The sequence below is a fragment of the Castor canadensis genome, chromosome 12 (genome assembly GCF_047511655.1).
Source record: "Castor canadensis chromosome 12, mCasCan1.hap1v2, whole genome shotgun sequence".
In the NCBI taxonomy this organism is placed as follows: Eukaryota; Metazoa; Chordata; class Mammalia; order Rodentia; family Castoridae; genus Castor; species Castor canadensis.
This window is the reverse complement of record NC_133397.1, coordinates 70,578,987-70,599,975: the sequence shown is the minus strand read 5'-3', so window position 1 is coordinate 70,599,975 and position 20,989 is coordinate 70,578,987. Positions and strand designations below refer to the sequence as shown.

Genomic DNA, 20,989 nt, shown 5'->3' with positions numbered 1-20,989 from the left:
GATTTCTACGATTTTTGCAAGCCAAACCCAAGAATTAAACTGCCACATGGTTAATGTCAAGGTGTTTATTTTAAAAACACTATTAAAAATTGTAGTTTTTTGCCCAGTGGGAAAGGTTTAAATGTTCTGAAGCAGCCATTTCACATTTTTATGATCCTAGGCCACAACTAAAAATTGGTTTTGCTCCTGAAACATTAATAGCTAGCATCATGCTCCCCAAACTTATTGCATTTCATAACAAATTAAACAGTCAGATATACTAGTTCAGTTAACATGAAAAAAAAACTATAGTATTTTAAAACAAAGATTTTTTATCTTGTTTTTTAAATAGTTTTCTGCAACAATAGATATTCCCCTAAGAAGAAACTGATATGTGATATGTCATTAATGGCATTTCAAAATATCTTCTGGGCCAAACTTACAATTTACTGATGCAAATGTTTGGCCACAGACCAGAGAGGAGATGAGAAGTATTTCCCCAACTACTGGGCTGTGTCCACAGCCTACTAGCAGGAAAGAGTGGGATGTGTCATTATTTGTCAAGCCCCATCTGTGGAAAGGTGCCCACTGCCTGATTGTCAACTTCCAAAGGCATGCTCCTGCAAGCCCTGCCAACCTGGCTCCCTGACAGTGCCTGTTCATTTTCCTGTTGTGGCATGCTGCGGCATTTGTACCACTAGGGTTGGCCAGCACAGTGTTATCAGCATGAGCCAAAGCCTTTTCTTGTTGCTAGTAATAATGAGATGCACACAGGAATGTCAGGGAGAAAGGTGCAAAGAGGCAGGGCTGGAGGGGAGAGGAAGAGAAGAAAATGAGGGAAAGCTTTGCACTATTACAAAAATGTGAGGTAAGACTACTTTGCCTTGCTTCTCCCCACCTTCAGAAAATTTTCTATGTGCATTTGAAAAAAAGGGAAAATTGGAAAACTTTGGAGTTCTAAAATGATTATTTCTCTCTGGAAAAAAAGAGCAATGAATGACCATTTGCTACTTCTTTGTAGATACAGGACAACTGAGAGGAAAATTTCCAGGGGCTGCCAGGATGGCTGTGTGAGATCTGAGGCGGGGTGGAGGGGAGGAGGCTTCCTGCCTCTTATTAGGTACACTATAGTCATCCTGGCACAAACTACTAGAAAGAAGCTTAGTATTTGTAGCTACCTTCTTTTTCCAGCACCCAAATCCTCAACATCGCTTTCTAAACAATTTCTAAACACCTTATGAGAGATGGATTGGGGTGGTATCTTTTACAATGTGAGCACTCAGCTATCAGCAAAGTGCCAATTCCAGGAATGGTAACATTCTGAGTTGTTGTTTTTTTTTATCAGCCAACCCCTACATAGGCGGATATTTATATGAATAGCTGCTTTGACAAGTCATCAAAAATCAAGCACCTTAGGAATGAAAAACAAGACAGGTTTCTGAAAAAGATTAGAGATTGGAATGAGGATACCAGAGGTGGGAGAATGGAGCTAAAATGAAAGCAGAAAAGTAGAAAGCACCAAGGGAAGGAAATTTCTCTTTTCTCTTTACTTATTGAGAACAACATAGTTTCTGAAAGGAGGGGCATGTGGATTTTTACACCATCTCTGCCAAGTTGCCTACCCTCGCTCTTAGTTTTCTCAAAGGAAGACTTAGAATACTAATACCTATTTTATAGAATTTTGTGAAAATTACAGTAAACAACAGAAAGTCAGGCAAATTATAGACACTGAGCAAGCATGTGTTAGCTCATTTTTTCCATCTGCCTTGTCTTGCCCTCCATCATTGAAAATTTAGCTTTTCAATTATCTATCAGATCTATAGATTTGCCTACACAGCCCTTAGACAAGCTTTAAATGCAGGCTTCCAGTGTGAACTTATAGTCTGTTTCTTCACGAAAAGAAAGGCTGCAACTAGGAAAAATATTACAGCTTCCCTGCAGAAATCACTTCCACATAGATGCAGTCAGAGGTCCTATTTGCCTGGCTCCTTCCAGCAGTGATGCCATGCCTCCTTCTCAGGCCTCACTCAACCAAAAACAAGTCAAATCAGGGCTAAATGCTGAGTGAGCTGTTAGGTGAGTTCCACACATCTATGGGTAGAATAAACAACTGGCCAATTTGAATTTTCAAGTTTCTCTTAATTCCTTTAATGCCTCATAAAAGAGGCTGATGTTTCCAGTGATCTCCTCTCACATAGATATCCTTCCAGGTGAACTGGGCCAAATCTGTTTGGTCAAAGCTGCTTGGGAAAAGGTCCATTTGCTGGCTTATAGCCCAATCTTGAAATGGTATTGATGAATTCCATTAAAAGTCAAATTGACTTCACAGTTATTCACATCTATTAGCATCCTCCAGTCTGGCCATAATTACAAAGAAAGTTACAATTACACTGATGATGACAACATCTATTTTCTTCCATTCTCTTCTTTACACAACTTCGTAGATGTGCTCAGAGCAGCAATAGCTCCCATGTGTATTCTATTAGGTTAATTTTGTGCCTGAAATTTCTATTTGACTTGTCATTAACCTTCACTTAGAAAAATGACCCACTTAACGTAAGCAAATTGGAATAACTGATTACCAATTTTTAAGACCTAAACCATGTAGATTAACCAATCCCTTACCATCATATACCACAATCACATGGGTGATTCAGATTTATCAAGAGATCATCCTGATAGAAAAACTAAAAGGGAAACAAAATCTAAAGCAAAGTTTAAAAAGGAATCCAAATTGGGTATGGTTGAACACAACTGTAATCCCAGCACATAGGAGGCAGAGGCATAAGGATCACAAGTTGAAGCCAGCCTAGGATACACAGCAATTTGAAGGCTAGTCTAAGCAATATAGCAGACCATGTCTCAAAAATTCCAAGGAATGGGGATGTAACTCAGTGGTAGAGCATTTTCCAAGCATGTGCAAGGCCCTGGGTTTGATCCCTAACACTGCAAAATAATAATAGTAGTAGTAGTAGTAGTAGTAGTAGCAGTAGTAGTAGTAATAAAAATAAAATGGAAAGTAAGCCTCCTTAAATAATATGTTCAGGTTTTAATATCATCATCAGAATGCTGTGCTGTTCCTCTGATGTCTTGACTCAGAATCTTGAAGTAGGAATTTTTAAGAGAGTGTTATAATCACATTTACTGAGCTGGTCAAATGCTCAAAGGGTCAAGGAGAGCACTTGAATCATACACCCATGATATTTGTGATATATTTCTTATCTCATCCTGAAATAAGAAGGCATCCTGATGCCTTGTAAGGGGCACATGTGATGATTACCTGAGACAGAGAGAAAATCATCCACTGAGGTGATGTCATCCACAGCCTCGGTCAGCACTCGGACCTGCTTCTCCCACTGGTCTTTAAAGACATCCATGTTATCCTGAGCAACTTTGCTCTGTGGCCGAGCAGCCAGTGTGAGAGCAGCATTGATGACCTATTTGTTAGAAACAATTCAGGGACATGATGACCTCACTCTTAAAATGGAAATAAACAGGTCAAAGATTACATTGAAACCTTGATAAGTGAGTTGTCAGTGTTCAGGACAATTAAAAACGCAAAAGACAAAGTAGGTTATCAACTACCTTGTTTTTGTTTTGCTTCTTCTTTTTCAGATATACTAATTAGCCTCAGGCTTCTAAAAGTATTTGCTGGACCAGTCCTATTTACTTAGCACATATGTGGGAGAAATGTAACTCTTGTTTTCTGCATATGCAAGCTTATAATTTACTTGTTGAGATAAAGTAAATAGACACAGAGCATTTAAACTGCAACCCAAAACAAACAGAATAAAGTAAATATGAGTAGAAAGGATGATAATTTTCACAGTAATTTTGAATACACTGTAGTTAGAATTTCTTTTTGAGAAAGGTAAAACTTGAAATAGCTCATGACAAGTATCATTTTCCAGATAGAATAAACAGGACAAGGAAATAAGAACTGCAAGTGTTTAACTATAGAGGTTTCTTAATAATGGGTCACCAATGGGGTTTTAAAACAAAGTGAAGGAGGCTTACCTGGGGACACAAGCTATCAATCTGGGTGGCTGCCATCCGGACTAATTTTACCCCTTCCTCGTTGTTGGAGATGGAACAGGCCAAATTGGCAACCTGTATTGAAGAGGACTCAAGTGAAAATCATGTTGGGGGAAGGGAACATATACTGCTGCATGGTCTTGCTTCTCTTTAAAACATCACTACAAGGAGATTCACCAATACAAGGGTACTCACTCTTCTGTGTTAAACCCAAATATTATATATTTATATATTAAATAGTTGTATGCCATTTATTAGCAAATGCCATAAGAACCATTTGCAAATAATAAGATTCTCAAACACACACAATAACACATTTTAACTGAGTTTCTTTGAACTGTTACCCACTATGGACTACCCTGATCTGCCTATACTCTCTAGTGAGCCCCCAGGACTCATCCTGGAGTGTGAAGCACCGTGATCTTGGCCACATCAGTACTTAACTTTCACCAGTGAAAGAAAAGCTACAGGCAATGCTTTGGATTTAAAAGAGACTCATTGTAAGCTGAAAATTAAAAGAGCTCTGCCAGCAGGATTCCAGATCTGCCTGAAGATGCTAGTCTATGGTAGCCAACTCCAATTTCTTCAGGGACAGATGAAAGCGATATGTAGGAAAGGCTAGCATGATTCAATTGGTAGTGTTAGAGTATATAGCAAATTAGATCATGCAAGTCTACTGTAAAGACATAAATATTTGATTTTTTCAAAAACACTATTTGAGTCAAAACAACTGAGCTGAATTCAAGTTCCCTGCCCAACAAGTACAATTTATGTTATTTCTTCTCATCAGGCAGAAAGAATTGGTAATACCTGGTCAGATTGACTGGCCAAAGTCAACAACTCATAAAGCTACCATCACAACACTGCTCAGTCTCATCAGGCTGATGTCAAGAAGACAGGAGACTGAGAATTAGAAAGGTCAAAGGAGAAGAGAAGGACAGCATGGGTTGGGGGGCAGTAAGGCAAACAGAACAAGTGATTAGCAGAGAAAGAATCCCCTGGAGTCTCTGGGTCACATGCCCTTTTGTACCATGATCACCTCTAGTCTCTAAAACCAGGCTGCTTTCCAGAGAGATGCCTTATTACCCTGAGAGATTCAAGTGCACTACATGTGCACACTTCCCGATGCAAAATAAACCTTAGGTGGATGATGTAGAGAAGTGGGCAGAGCACCAGGATAGAAATCAGGAGGCTCAACCTTTAACCATCTATGTGATCATTTCATACGCAGAGGGTACAGTTTTCTTATCAGTGACATGAGATAGGTAGATGGTGATGGTAGGAATATTTTTATAGATGACTCCAATAAATCCTTAAGTGTAAGAATAATTTTTTGAAGCTTTTAAGAATGATGAAGGATAGATTATGTAGCTACTAGAAGAAATCACAGCTTAAATGCATTACAAGCATTATCATGAACTTTCTTAAAATCTGTCGTTTACCTTTGATTCTTCAGATTAGTTTCACTATTATACTTAGTTTTCAAAATAAGTCTGATAAAAGACAAAAATGCCTTGTACTCATTTACAAGAAAGCATATTAACTGCCCACAGGCATAATATTTAGAAACCAAATGTAGGCCTCCTAACTTCAATTTCCTTTTTCCATATCATATTGTCTCTGTTTTGATTAATCTTTATCATATTAAATTCTGTAATTCATTTTACATTCCAAGTGCATGATTCCGTACATGACACAGAATAGGTAGTCCCTCCTGTGTTTATAGAATAAATTAAAGAATAACTTTTAAGTTGAGTGGAATTTATTATATGTGGTAATCCGGAATACATGGATGAAAGGTTCTCAAAGCTGAATTACAAATTAGTTGGCTAGACAAATTTTCACATTAGCTTCTAGCAGATGTTTGCCAACTCTGTGGTATTAATAATAATTCCTATGTTCTTGTCATTGGTATGAGTCCAGAATGTGGTGTCCCCTGTCCATGGTGGCATGAGAACATTCAGGATAGTATGGACAATTTTCCAGAAAGGTATATACACTTAATGTCTTCTTTTTTTTTGGAGGGGCACTGGGGTTTGAGCTCAAGCCTCACACTTACTAGATAGGTGCTCTACCTCTTGAGCCATTCCACCAGCCCTGTGATCTGCCTTTTAATCTTCAACTGAATTCTTACTACGTCTCCTTTGAACACCCTTTCATTCTATGAAATGATGATTTTGGATAATGGCTTTGTTTGCTCTTTACCATCCTTCCTTGGCATATGAGAAAGACTTGAGATCACACTTTTGAAAGTAGTAGACAATCGCTAATGAGCGTGGCTGTCTTAAAAGGACAAAATGCTGTCTCTGAAACATTCTTGCCAAAAAGAAAACAAAACCTAAAAGTGATTACTAGGACCAACTCAAAATTTATAGGAAACAAAGAAACATGTAGAATAAAACCATGTAGCTACAATCAAGAAAATCCTAATGGTGAGAAACTGATGACAAAAAAGTCATATACTTATTTGTATCTTGAATAGAACAAATAATCTGCAGACATATAAATATTAGTAAATGTGTAAGAGCATTGCACATCATCAAGGAAATTTAAATATGGTTATATATTTGACATTATGGAGTTATTTAATTTTTTAAAGTGTACCAATGGTTTATTGGTTACTTTAAACAAAAAAAGTCTATACCTTTTTAGCAATATGTAATTGAAATGTTAATGAATGAAATGATATGATCTTTGGCATTTATTTCACAATTATCAGGGGTTGGGATAATTGGAGGAGATTAGCCCATTACTTCAGAATCATTGAAGCTGTGTGAAAATATGTGATGGTTCATTATACATTCTCTACTTTGGGATATGCTTCAATTGTTCTATAATAAAAAGATTTTTTAAAAGTAGCAAGTACAACCTATTATATCACTAGCTCTGTTAAACATTTTTGTACCTGTTACCAGTCTCAAGGAGGTACAGTTATAAATCAGAGAGAAGCCTGAGTATGGGTTGAGGTTGAAACTTGCAGATGATGGAGATGTGCCAGACTGAGCATAGAAGAGAAGCACCATAACTGAAGTAAGTCACAGAGGCAGCTCTCTAGACCACAGAGCTTCTCACTCATGGTGGCTATAGGTCATTTGATAGAAACTGAATTTTGGGGACTTAGGACTGAGAAGAACTAGACTCTTGCACAAAGGAAATGCTAACCAACAAAATCTACATAGTGATAACAAAGTTTGTTATCTTTTGAACTGTTTTCTCATCCTTTGTTTAAAAAAAAAAAAACTCTTTTGTGGCTTAGGTGTAATGTATGGACCTCATCACCCAACAGGATCTCAGCAGGGGGAGCTGGGGTAGCAGTGCTAGCAACACTTGGCAAAACGAAGCAGCTGGCAACTCCCCATAGTCCTCCAATTATTTATTCTCTTTAATTTTACTGATCCACAAATCTTATAGTCTGGCAGCCTCCACTCTGCAATGTACTCCTGCTCTTTAATTCCACTTAAAATCAGAATTTCATTTACCTTGCATTATATTCTGAAAACATTTTCAATATGATGCTAAGGATTTCAGTATCTCCGAAGGCAGGCTTGCATTTTTTAAATTGGTCAGGGATTCCATCCCAATCCCTACCTTCTTTATTTTGCCTTGGCTTACCTTTCTTTGCTTCTCACTAAAGCCACTGCCATTATGGTGACTCTGAACATAGGTTTATGTATTTTGATTTCTACAGTTCTGTCAGTAAATGACACTTCATTCTTGGTAGCAACTCCAATCAATAATATAGCTTAAAATACCAATAGTTCAAGTTGATTCAAGAATATTCTACACAATTTAAATGATCTGTTCTTTAATAACAGTTATGATGTCATAATATCAGAAACTCTAGTAAAATAAAATATTCTATTTTCAATATTTTCTTTTCTGTGGGCAACTTTCATTGTTAAAAGGGGTACAGAGGAAGGAAATAGTGGACAAGAATCATTAGATGTTTGAAAAAATTAATAGAAGTAAAAATAAAGCTGGCAATAGACCATTAATAAATTGTAACCCAAAAGACATTGAGCAATGTGATTAAATCTGATAAAATTTTTAAACCTGCTGGAGTCAACCAAGTGGGTAGCCTGGTAGGGCATTCATGCCCAGTAGCTCTGGTCCTTGCTTTCTCCATTCTTGAATTATGTACAGCTTAACTGAGGCAATATGAGTTAGCCACCTTGCTGGAAGCTTAGGAAACAATAAAGTGTATCATTAGGTTTTAAATATGGGGCTATTTAAGGTGATTTGAGATTTCTGAAAGTGGAATAGGCCACAAGGATAGGTAGCAGAGCTCCTTGGTGAATGAATTGTACTAAATCCCCATCAGTCCAATACGAAAGGAAGGAAAGGAACTTTTGAAAGCATAATAGATTTGGGGAGGTAAAGGCTGAAAAGACTGGGCCAGTTTTATGTCTCTGATTTAGTGCCTTAAAAATGAATAATCCTGGGAAAAGAAAGAAGCTGAGAAGCCACCACTAACCTATGTGCTGCTGACTGTAAGAATTTTGAGAGTTTAGAAAAATAAGTGATCAGTACTGCTGTATGGAAATTGTGAACCATATCATACAGAAATCAGATATCTACCTTATTTTTTTTTTCTAATTTCCTGAGACTTTCTGGCTACTCAGTGATCATGATTTTTTTTTTTTCTTCTTTTCCCTTCTTAGGGCACATTGTGCTAATAGGTGAAGCAAATAATAATATCATTAGCAGGATTAGACAAAAAATAAACCAGCAAGGAGAGCTGATTCTTCTAAGAAAGTAACTTGCTCCCTGAACAGAATCTGTATTATAATTGGCCTGCATTCCCTAACTCTTTAACTATCACCTTAGCTGACCAAAAACAATTGCGATATTCCTGAGATACTGATTGGAAGAGTGAAATTGATAAAAATCAGAAACATACGATGCCCTTATAAAAAATATATTGTGTCCATTTAAAATGCAAAATTGTGGGTGGTGGAGGTACTGAATATTGAACCCAGGGCCTCACACGTGATAAGCATATGCTCTACCACTGAGCTATACTCTCTCAGACTATGTAGGGTGTTTTTAAATCTCAAAATATACCATAAGCTCATATCTCCAGATGAACAGCCCATCATGTCTCTGCAACTCAGTTTGGTGTGGACACTGCCACGGAAATCAACTATCTCAAAAATGCCACAGTCTTGTTTGAACAATGAGAAGAAAAGCAAAAATGGTTGTAGATGAGTCTTCATTAAAAACCTATGCTAATAAAGTATTTAGGCATTTAACTCCAAAGAGATATGAGGTACATGAGAACACTTTCTCCAATTTTGTCCCTGGAAATCAAATTACACTTTTCAATATCAATAATTCTGTTCAATTCCAAACACAGCTCATATTCACTGCATTCAACCCCCAAATGCTGTATCATTTCATTAATTTTTACAGCTTCAGGTATCATATTGGTGGTTTAAGAAGAACACACTGTGAAAATGTAGCAAAATAACAATTCAGAGGTTCATAAACACTTGTTCCTTTTGTTAATATCTCATCATCATACATTTGAGGATAAAATGAGCATATTTACTATTATAAGGAAATTATTTGAATTTATAGTCACCAGCCACATGGTTATATAAAACCAGAGATGGAAAGGGTGATGGCACAAATTCATGCAAACTGTTAATCTCTATAAGAATGATAGAGAGAAAGAATGCTATGTTGTCCACATGAAGCATTATTTTCCTCTACATGCCGATATAATTAACACACAAGGAAGCATTGATATATATGTCACTACCTTGCATAGACCTCAAGGTTCTTTCAAAACATGCTTCCTATATTGCAGATGGAATCTTACAATTCAATAAGAGATGAAATGGTCCACTTTCCTAAAATTGGGAGGCAAAAGAGAAGCAGCTGACATTAAAACAGAAGTATTTGATCATAAGGAGGTGATGGGCTTCCACAAACCTAGACATAACTGTAGACTGGGGGACCACCTTCAAAACTTGATTTGAAGCTGGGTGCCCATGGCTCACACCTGTAATCCTAACTACTCCGGAGACAGAAATCAGGAGGATCACAGTTTGAACCCAGCCTGGGCAAATAGTTCGTGAGACCCTATCTTGAAAAATCCTTCACAAAAATAGGGCTGGTGGTGTGGCTCAAGATGAAGGACCTGAGTTCAAGCCCCAGTACCACAAAAAAACCTGATTTGAGGAGGGTCAAGTCTGGCTGCCATAGAAATGGTAGGAGTGTGTCCCCTTCATGCTGAGGTATTATGGAATCATTTTAAAATGTAGCTGCCTCACACTGGGATGAGTTTTCAGCCTGATTATCAGTAACTGAGATTCTGAAGAATGGAGACTTACACAGCAAGGATGATGTCATCAGGAAAGGATGGCTCAGAAGATGCCTGCAGCTGCCAGCAGCATTAAGATAACTGGGGGCAGGAATATATAAGAAACTTTTTTTCTTGTTTCTGTTTTATATGACCTCTCTAAAGCATCTGACACTCTAGGTCATTCTCTATGCTTAAATGTTTTAATCATACCATTGTTAAGAGCCTGTTCTGACTCCTATTCTTAACAGCTGAGCAAGACATTTTTGCATTGTCAAGCCTCAATTTACTTTACTATAAAATATAATACAATAACAGCATCTGCCTTATAAAGTTGTTAAAAGGTTAAAATGAGAAATGGATAGAATAATTAACCCAGAATCCAGTAAGGGTTTCACAAATATTATTTTTATAATATATATTTTATTGAAAGGTCACTATCAAAGTGCAGAAGTATTTTAATGACAATATCTAATCACTTATATAGTCATTCAGTAAAAAGTAGTGTTTATATATGCCAGATATTAAAGATACAAATTAACTATTATTCATGCCCTGGAGGAGCTTATATTTTGTTGGGTGACAGAATTTAAGAATAGTTATATCCTGGTATCTGCAGGGGACTGGTTCTAAATTCCTTATATAAAATGATGTGGTATTTGCATATAAACTATGTATAACCTCCCATGTGCTTTAAATCATCTCCAGATTACTAATAATACTTATTACAATGTAAATGCTCTGTAGATAGTTGTCATACTCTATATTTTAGGAAATATGGAAAGAGAAAAAAATCCACAAACATTCAGTGCAGATGTGATTTTTTTCCAAGTATTTTCAGTTTGTGTTTAATTAAACTCATGGACATGGAACCTGTGGATACAGAAGGGTAACTGTAACATGTTTTTAAAAGTTTATACTGTGATGAGTATTAAAAGGAAAGGAGATGGAGGAGATGATGAAGAGAGAAGGGAGATCTATTATATATATGATTAATTGCATCATTTAACTTGAAATTATGCATAGTTTGTATACAGATGCAATCTTATATGTTGCTTATTTCATCTATTATATTTCAAATCTTTTCTAGATTTTTCTATATGCTTCTTTTGAGGTGCTAGTGATCAAACCCAAGTTCCCAAGTTCTTGCATGTGCTAGGCAGATGCTCTACCCCTGAGCTATATTCCAGCCCTTTAGATTTGTCTACATATTTCTAATATTATTTTTAATGATTAAGACTCTCTAATGCTGCTGCTTTATCATTTGGTAAGTTAATCCCCTGTTATACATTCAGAAGAGTTGCCAATGTTTGCTTCAGGGGAGTCCCTAATGATTGCTATTACCAAAAACATAGTAATAGGTATCTTTAGGCATCTTTTTTGGCTCCTGTCACAAATGGAATTTCTAGATGAAGGAGACTACTATAGCACTTGTTTACATATGGCCCTTCTGCTCACTGAAAGTTCCCCAGCCATGACCAAACTGCTAATTCTCCCATGGTACCTACATTGGATCACACATCCCTCATACTGGTTCTCCTTGATTTCTCTCCTATGGAATCATCTTAATTTCCTTCCAGCCATTCATTCTATAAATAACAAGTGGAAGTCAAGATTGTTTAATACATGGCTTCCCATTATCACAGACACACAGTGAGTTCTTGTAGGCTCAGCACACAGCTGGGCCTACCAGGGCCCAATTCCAATTTTTTTAGTTAACTAAATACCACAAATTCTCATCATGTTATAGAAATGAAAGAACCATTCAACTTGTCAGAACTAGAAGCACCCCAAGTTCTATGATCTGGAATTCTGAGCAATTATGTTTTCTGTACCACTTTTTTTTCTTTTTGCAGTTTAGCATCAAATTAGCATTCAGCAGCTAACAACAAATGAAACATACAACATCCTACCACTCAGAACTTCACAGTCATTTCTTTACGGTCCCAACAGGCTTTGCACCTTTGCCTGTGGTTAAACACCTATGACAATACAAGTCTACATCCCTAGGACTCTTCTGGGATGCAAACAGCTCTTGAGTTCTTAAGGACACACATACCATGCGCAAATGCTATGTGCATGCCTCTGCCTAAATTAAAGTGATCAGTCTGCCCTGGTGACTTTAATGGTGGTAATCACCAGTTCATATTCATGAACAAATTGATGTGCCTGCTTCCTGGCTGAATCACTCAGCATAAATCTATACCCTTCATACATTAAAAACCTCAGTGGCTTAAAGTAATGCAATAAAACACCACCTAATGCCTTCTTGTTGCTGCTTCATCAATAATCTGTGATTATGTGAAAAGGATAGGAGAGGCTTATCATGTGTTATCTTAAGCCATGCAATGAATGTAATACCATTTTAATAACTAAAGGCCTTTTGGGATTTCATCATCTCCATCTTTATACCAAGGAAGTAAAATGTTATTACGTTCCACTATTATTTTTGTATCTCAGAATCCCATGGAAGTAAATAAAATTTTCACTTATTTCCGGTGAATAAAACATGTTGACCTTCATCTTTGTGGGCTGCATGTTAGTAGGAGGACAGCTCTAGGTTCTGTCTCCAGCAATGGATAAGAGCTGCACTAAACCATACGGTGCTTGACATTTAGTAGGAGCCAAGGGATGTTTGCAGAGTGAAGATCCAGATGAATAAATGAGTGTACTACTCTCTATAGTCTGGTCTCATATACTTCAAGATGACAAGTGGAACAGTGGAGTCAAGTTCATCCACAATGCTTAGTGAGTCTAACCACCCTAACCAATATTAGATCAATGACTACTCCCTCTGCACAGTCAGAAGGAGATAGTCAGAAGACCTCATTTATGTGCCAGGTTGTCTTTTAGGGGACATGGCAGGAGGAGTGCCTTTGCCAATTAAATTTCTAGCCATCTGTCAAGGTTCAGTTCAAAGTCCACAGGTCTCTGAAGACTTCAGATTTGCTTTGACCCATAAACTTCATCCTTTTGACTTACTGCTGGCACCACTGATCACTGATCACTACTAACCATTACTTTAGTTTTATGCACTATTTGTAATATGTATGGATAGATTCATGCATGCATGTATATACCCAGAATTAGATATATAAATATAGATGCAGCAATAGATACTGTATAGCTTCAATTAAACTTCAACCTCTTTAAGGACAACAGTTGAGTTGTATTCATCCTGTGGCCCACATAACTTCTTTATAAGACCTTGTACATAGCAAGTATAAATGTGGCTCCAAGGCAGCTTTGCTCTCTTGAATGTTTTCTTATGCCCTGCCCAGAACTGTCCTTCTCTCTTTGGAGTCCCTACTCTCCTTATCACTTATTCTTTACCTACTAAAGGATGCTAATTGTTTAATCAAAGTAATTATTCACTTAAGTTCATATTTTCTACTCCTAGGTAACATAGCTCCTTGTTTTAACTGAGATGTTTCTGAATCTTCAAGAATTTGTGGGAAAAAAAATGTACATTGTAGAAACTGCAGGCTCTCCCAGCAAGCCTTTGGGGAAGTTTTTCTTCTCTAACACTACCTAAAAATTCTGTTTTTTTCCCTACCTCTGAGCATCTGTTTTTGTGATTAAAACTTTATTGGAACACATCTTTGTACACATTATCTATGACTGCTTTTGCATTGCAATGGCAGAGGTGAATAGTAGTGACAGAGACCATATGACCCACTATCTAAGAATAGCTACTCTCTTGCCCTTTATAGAAAAAGACTGCCTTCCCCTAATTTAGATAGATACTTAGGTGGCATCAATAATTCAATTTGATCATACCTGTCAAATATGTCAAACCATCTTCATAAGAGGAAATGGGAGAGGTACAAATTGTGATATTTATGCCATAAGTACAATCAAAAACATTAAGTGGATCAGGAAGGGGCACATGTTTTGAACAAATAAAAATATTTGCAGTTCCAGGTATACTTACCAATATTAAGTTTTTTGAAAGCAGGGAACAAAAAGAAGGGGGAGTAGGAGAAGGTAGACCTGGAGCAGGACTCTCAGAAGTATCTTTAGAATTGTCTTCCCTGCTCCAAACATTCACACAAGCTTTCTAATGAACATAGAATCAAGGAGAAATAAATCTAAGTTAATAAAGCCATGTGGCTTTTCTACCATTGTAGTCTCAGTATCCACATATTCCTGAATCTGGAGGACCACTGCTTATAACAATCAAGATGGCCAGTTTTCAAGGCTTTCATCTGTAATAATATCCTCCTTGGATATTTACTTTGTCTTTCACCATCCCATTTCACCTAGCCCCTTGAGAACTGCTCTCTCTACCCTGGGCTTTAGAAATCTGCCTAGGTATCCCATAATAAGATCTAGAGTATATCCAAAAGAAGGTACTAGGGCTGGCAGAGTGGTTCAAGTGGGAGAGTGCCTGCCTAGCAAGCGTGAGACCCTGAGTTCAAAGCCTGGAACCACACACACACACACACACACAAGCCCTCAGAAAGTGAAAAGAAGGTACTAGTCCCCTGGAGCTTCAGGGCAAAAACCCATGCTTGGCTACTGTCCATAGGAAAAGTCCTGGAAACCAAGAACCTGTCCCCAGACTTCAGAGTGCTCTCAAGTAAATCATGTAAGGTGTGGGAGAAGCCCTAACTCTTGTCCTTTGCCACATAAGAAAAGACACTGAAGTGACCGTGAAGCAAGTTCAATCCTCTTAAACCTTGAAATTCACAAATTCTCCCTCCTATTTGCATTACCTCCTAGAATCTTCCCCTCTAGCCCACCTGCTCCATCTTTTCTTTGCCTAGTTACCATCGTTTCCTTTCTTCATTTCAGATCTCCTCTTGCATTTCTTCCTCAAGTTCTCTCATGTTTCCATTCTTCCTTTAGTGCTCATATTGGAGTTGGGGTGCAAAGTACAGCTCTCTTTTGCCTTTCCTCTAGAGGTAAACCCTCCTATGCTTAGATCAGATGGCATGCCAGTCATCTCAGAGGGGCTATCAGATTGCGTTCCATGTCTCTTCTATCTCAGACTCTTTACATAGTGCAAGCAAATCCATGCCAGGGTTGCAAAGCCAACTATGATGTTTTCCAAAACTCTTCTGTGTTTTCACACTCATTCCTGTTCTGGTCTATCTGTCTTCCTACTCTGGTATCTGATACCTTCTTTACAGTTCTCTGCTTAACTGGACCTATGAATACCTTTTCTTGACTAACATTAACCCACAAGGTACTCTCTCCCCCATATTCAGCACAAGGTTTGCAACTATTATAGATCCTTCCTTCCTTTATCCTGCAATTCATCCTGATTCCATTAATGATCGATACTTTCACAGGTCTCTCCCAAGCTGGGAAATCCCACATTCCTTTCCTTCTATGAGCTCAAAACCTCCACTGATGCCTATAAATATGCCAGTTCCTTGCTCATCATTGAAGACTAAAATATTTCCATAGTATCCAGAGACAGGGACAGAGCAGTGCCAGAGGGTGAGTGGCAGGATCATCACACATAACCTAGGAGCCCTCTCAGAAAGAGCCCTGGCACATGGAGTCCTTTTCCTTTCAAGGTGACCTCTGCCTCACTGGGCATCAGATGTGGCCATCACAGTCCAGAGCCATGGTAAGGTGTAGAGCACAGATGCAACCAGATTTCATCTTTATGCCCTCAGGAGACCACGGGCAAGTCTAGATGGAAGGAGCAGCTGCAGTTATAAAAAAGCCCATGAACTCCTAGTCAAGGTTATTCTTGTCACCAATGCCCATAGGTGAAGGCCTGGCCCCACAATGCCCTTCAAATGTGTCTTACCTTAGCAACTCTCTGTAAGAGAATTGTTTCTGCTTTCACTATCAGGAGGTCATTTTTCTTCTTCTAACTGAATCAGTCATCTAGGTGAATGGCCAGTCAGGCTGACCTTTCAATTTTCTCGTGAAATAAAGCTAAAGAATGTGTTCTGAATAATATTTCCTGAGAACAGCAAATAATGAGGAAATTCTATGCATCTTGTTGTATTTAGCTTTGCACTCTCCAGGCAGGCTGTTTATTTCATTAACCCTGGGCTTTTGCCTCAAATAGGCTTTGTAATTTTGTCATGGGATACAGGTTTAGCAAGCATACTCATCATAGAACCACTGATAATATTCTGTGTGCATGTGTGTGTGTGTGTATGTAGAGGAAGGGAAAAAAAGCTATGAAGATATTTGAGGGTCTTCATCAATGCAAGTGCTTACCTAAGTAAACAATAATTATAATGATCATTTTAATAATCTATTCAACTGAAGGCTGGATAGAGTTTTAAATAACTAAATACCTATTCTTTAACAATATCATGTGTATACCAATGTACATTTTTCCATTGCCATTATTTGGTAAGGAAATAGGAGTGACATTAAATGTAGCCACTGGTTTGTTTTTGTCTGGTCTTCAAGCTGAGAATAGTATTATAAATATGATCTTATATAGAGTGGTTAAGGGCTGGAGGAATGGCTCAAGTGGTAGAGTTCCTGCCTAATGATCACAAGGCACTGAGTTCAACCCCCAATACCACACACACAAAAAAAGTGTTTAAAACACATACAGAAAAATACATGAGATTTTATTTGGCTCATAAATCCAAAAATAGGTACTACTTATTCTAATAAAAGTTGGCTGACCCCTGAAGTATGATGGTACCATTATAGATATGAAGACTACTCTACTGTCTATTTATCAGGACATGAGTTGTTCCGAGTGCTCCATTCCCCACCTTCTTTGCCTCTGATAATGGAGCTATCTATGCTCATATCATTTCCCAGACTCTTCTCTGTATTTATCCCTCACCTCTTCATATTTATGTGTTTACATTTACCCAAATCCTTTATCACCATTCATTATTTCACCAAATATAATTTATCCAAAAATCTAATCTGTATTCAAGGACTGAAACACTATGAAGTTTGAGAACATTCCAAAGATGTTAGAACCCTTTAAAGGAATTCACAAAGAGTAAGTGAAAAAATATTAGAAGCAGTATCTCTAGAATATCAGTGTGGGGAACAATTTCCCAAATGGTCTACTTAAAAGAAAATGGCGCTCTTTGGCGTGAATAAGTTGGGAGTAAGAAGGCATTACACCCTGTATATTCTAGGATTCCTTATATCCTAAGTAATGACTGAAAAGTGGAGCCTGGCTCACCTTTCCATGTAAGAGAATGGGGAAGAGTGTTGCCACTCAAAGCGTTTGCCCACAGGCAGATCTCAAAGGCAACACCTAGTAGCTTGTTAGAAACCCAGATTTACAAGACTGTCCTAGACCTGTTGAATCAGACTCTATATTTTATAGTTTCTACAAGTAATTCTCAGGTACATCACAATTTGAAAAGTGTCTGCAGAATGAAACAACCTTAGATGTAAAAGTGGATAGCTCTGTCAATGTGGGAAGTTAATTATTAGCTTTGACATGTCCTCCTTTGTAAAATAGATATAATGATGCCTAACTTTCTTGATAGGAATGAACATTTGTAAGAGATCAAGCAAAGGATGTTCCACAAAAGATTATCTCTTCTTATATAAGAGAGCTACTATACTGCAGTAAGTACGCGGCAAGGAAAATCATTTGATAGAGAATGTTTACCTGACATTTAAAAACCTATTCTCTGTTCTCTTCAGCAAATGACTTGACACTGGCACAGAAAAGCAATGACCAACTCATATAGAAACACATAATGCATGACTCATGGGGGATTTTAGAAATCCTCTAATCCCATGGTTCTAGCCCTAGACCCACATTCTAATCACTTGAGGAGTTAAATTTTAAAAAACCAATACCTGTTTCTTATCCCTGCAGATTCTAGAGGGGGTCTTGTGCATTCATGGACTATTTTTATTGTTTATTTCCTTTGGATGATTCAAATGTACAACGAAAGCTGAGAAAATGTAGTCCAAACTCTCCTTCCCTTTTTCATGTGACTCCTACCTCCATTTACAAAAAAAGAATTTATATGGAAACAGGACTTATGCAGGAGTCCAGCTGCTGCCCAGCAATGTGAAATTTGGTCACCTTTACCTTTGACTTTAGGACATTTGGAATGACTGGAACAACCAGACAATTATACAGTGCCCAGAGGTTCAACATGCATATCAAGAGATCATCAGACTCTTGTTTTATGATCATTTCTGTTCTGTTTATATGTTCTGTATCTTGCCTCAGTCGTGTAGCCCTTGTTCTTTCTTAATATTCAATGGCCCATTTAAGCTTTCACTTTTCCAGCCTTCTTTGGAACACTGTTTCAGAACTATCTGAACCCATATCTCCTGAACTGTAATCCCTAAGATTTCAAATAAAACCATTTTTGTATTTTCAGTTAAAAAAAATTTATTGTGAAAATATTAGGAAACATTCCCTTGGTTATGTAGCTAATTTGCTGCGAAATATAGATGAGGATCTAAATCTATTTCTATCATTCTTAAGCTTGAATGCATGTTGAAAACTCCTGAGAAGCCATGGATGACTGGGATCTACTTTCAGATTATGATGTACTTGTTCTTGAGGATTTAAAATTCCCTAGCTAATCCTAATAGAGAACCATCTTCCCATTCTGAATTTAATCTAAATATGTTCTACATTTAATTAGAGCATCACCAAGTGAAGGGGTGTTTCGCCTTCTTCTCAAGCTTTAGGGTGTGTCCATCAGCTTTGCTCTTTCCTTAGTGGAGCTAAACATGGAGAAGTCTTGGAGATAATCTCTCTTTCCCAGTACTTTATAAATTCATTCCATCATATGAATCACCAGATAAGCTCATTAAGCTTACACTTTAGCAGGAGATTCTGACTCTGGAGGTCCACAGTGACTCTAACAAGTCCTGGTTCTAAAATACCCTCTAGTTGATGCTTATGATAATGCAAATTTCAGATAAAACTGATCTGACATCAACTGCATCTGAGAACTTATTAGAAATGCAAATTCTCAGACCCCACCCCAGAGCATTTCAATCAGAAACTCTGGGGGCAGGAATCCACTATCTGTGTTTTACTGAGTACCCCTCAACCCCCTGGGGGTCCTGATGTGTGCCCACCTGTGAGACCCATAGATCTACCATAGACCACTTGACAAACAGTGCCCTGTCTTCTAATGTCCAGACAACAGAATTGCCCCTATACTATGCCCATTTTATTTCTTAAAAAAAAAAAAATCCCTCATCTTACCACTTCTCATAAATCTATAAAAGTAAGTAGCTTGAGAGGTTTTCTAACCCTTTTTAATTAGACAGGCCTAATTACTATCATCATTCATGAATATTCTGGGTGATAGTGAGACCCTGTGATGTGACACCAAAAGCACATATTCATGAGCACTCAGGGTAGTGAAATAGTCTGGGTCACACTGCAGACTTCAGATTCTTTCCATTAAAATGTAAACAAAATAGCTGTTTTTATCATCCCCCAAAATTTCAAAAACTGTTAATAATAAGAGGATAAAAATCAATGTATTTCTTTATTTCCAGTATTCTTAAGATAATTTGACCTTCAAGGGAATCCTGGATACTATACAGTGCTTAAGACACCTTCAAAGTTAACATTTCATTCCATTTTCAGGACACCTGCACTAGAATGTGTTTGTGTTTCCTGTAAATTGAGGAATTTTTAAAGAAGCTTCACATGTATTTTCTCATACCTTTACAAAGATCCTATGAGGTGAGTACTATTATTATCATTCACATTTTACTGTTGAGAAAACTGATGTACAGAGAACTCAATAGCTTTCCCAAGGTCATACCAGAGTAAGGAGAAAAGTCAGGTTTGACCTCTAGTAATCTAACACCATTTCATACATCCTTACATAATACTCATTTATTGCCCACCACAAACCTCAAAAATAGGCATTTTATAGATTATGAAAAAACATAACTAATTTCTAATAGGGTCAGGGCCAGTATTTGAATCTGGAATCTATTCCGAAGACCAGACATGTGTACTGTATTCTGTACAATGCTGCCAATGGGCAAGGCAGTCATCTTCCTTACAGAATGGAGCATCAATGAGGCAGCCTTCCAAGTTGAAGTTGCAGCCACTCTCTTAAGAAGGGCTTAAGAAAAGATGACATGATGAAAGTGATGAACGCTCTCCAGAATAAGACTTCTATAATAAAAATATCCTTTCCAAGGGATAGGCTACAATAGCAGAGCCAAAGGCAAAAGTTTGATACTGAGGGTGGAAAGAAGATTATAAAAGGGAGATTAGAAACTCAGGCTTGATTGAATTCAGTTTTAGACTTGAGGCCAGTTCTGCTCCTGAGAGTTATCCAGATACAAGAGCGGTCAGAGTCACAATTGCTGAATCTGACCATGGTGTCAAGTGAGTTCCCCCCTTACTTCACACCATGAGGGAGAGGGTCACCAGCACAGATTGGATTGGTTTGCAAGAATCAAACTCACTTAGATTAAAAGAGGCATTGACTAATTCTGGCCCCAAACAGAGCTTCTAGGGACCTGCCTTACCAGATTCCAGCTACCAGACCAGGATATGCCCACAGTTATATACAGTGAGCTCATCCAACCCAACCAGGCCAGAAATCCAAGGGGCATGTTGGGTGGTGGAGTTCCAATGTAAAATGGGAAAGCTTTAAAACACGTCTCTGGCTTGTTTTGGGCCTCTTGCCTCTTAAGGTAAATAGAAAACAGCCAAAGTTGCTGTTAAAAAAAAAAAAAAGTCAGCTGTGCCATCCTGCCCCA

General features: G+C 37.8%; 1 protein-coding gene and 1 long non-coding RNA gene across 6 annotated transcripts in view; one reads left to right on the top strand and one right to left on the bottom strand.

Annotated features, from left to right (window-relative positions):
• Ctnna2 (catenin alpha 2) overlaps window positions 1–20,989 on the bottom strand; it is a 1,077,131-nt gene that overhangs the window by 100,101 nt on the left and 956,041 nt on the right. For all 5 annotated transcript variants that reach the window (XM_074050079.1, XM_074050084.1, XM_074050081.1 and 2 more), the window contains 2 exons: window positions 3,997–4,089; window positions 3,260–3,416 (listed from right to left, as the gene is read on the bottom strand). In XM_074050079.1, the coding sequence (XP_073906180.1) occupies window positions 3,260–3,416; window positions 3,997–4,089 (250 nt within the window). The remainder of the gene's footprint in view (window positions 1–3,259; window positions 3,417–3,996; window positions 4,090–20,989) is intronic.
• LOC141414848 (uncharacterized) lies at window positions 758–19,953 on the top strand. The gene is made up of 3 exons (XR_012439775.1): window positions 758–847; window positions 17,767–17,848; window positions 19,854–19,953. It is a non-coding gene; the product is annotated as an uncharacterized lncRNA (long non-coding RNA).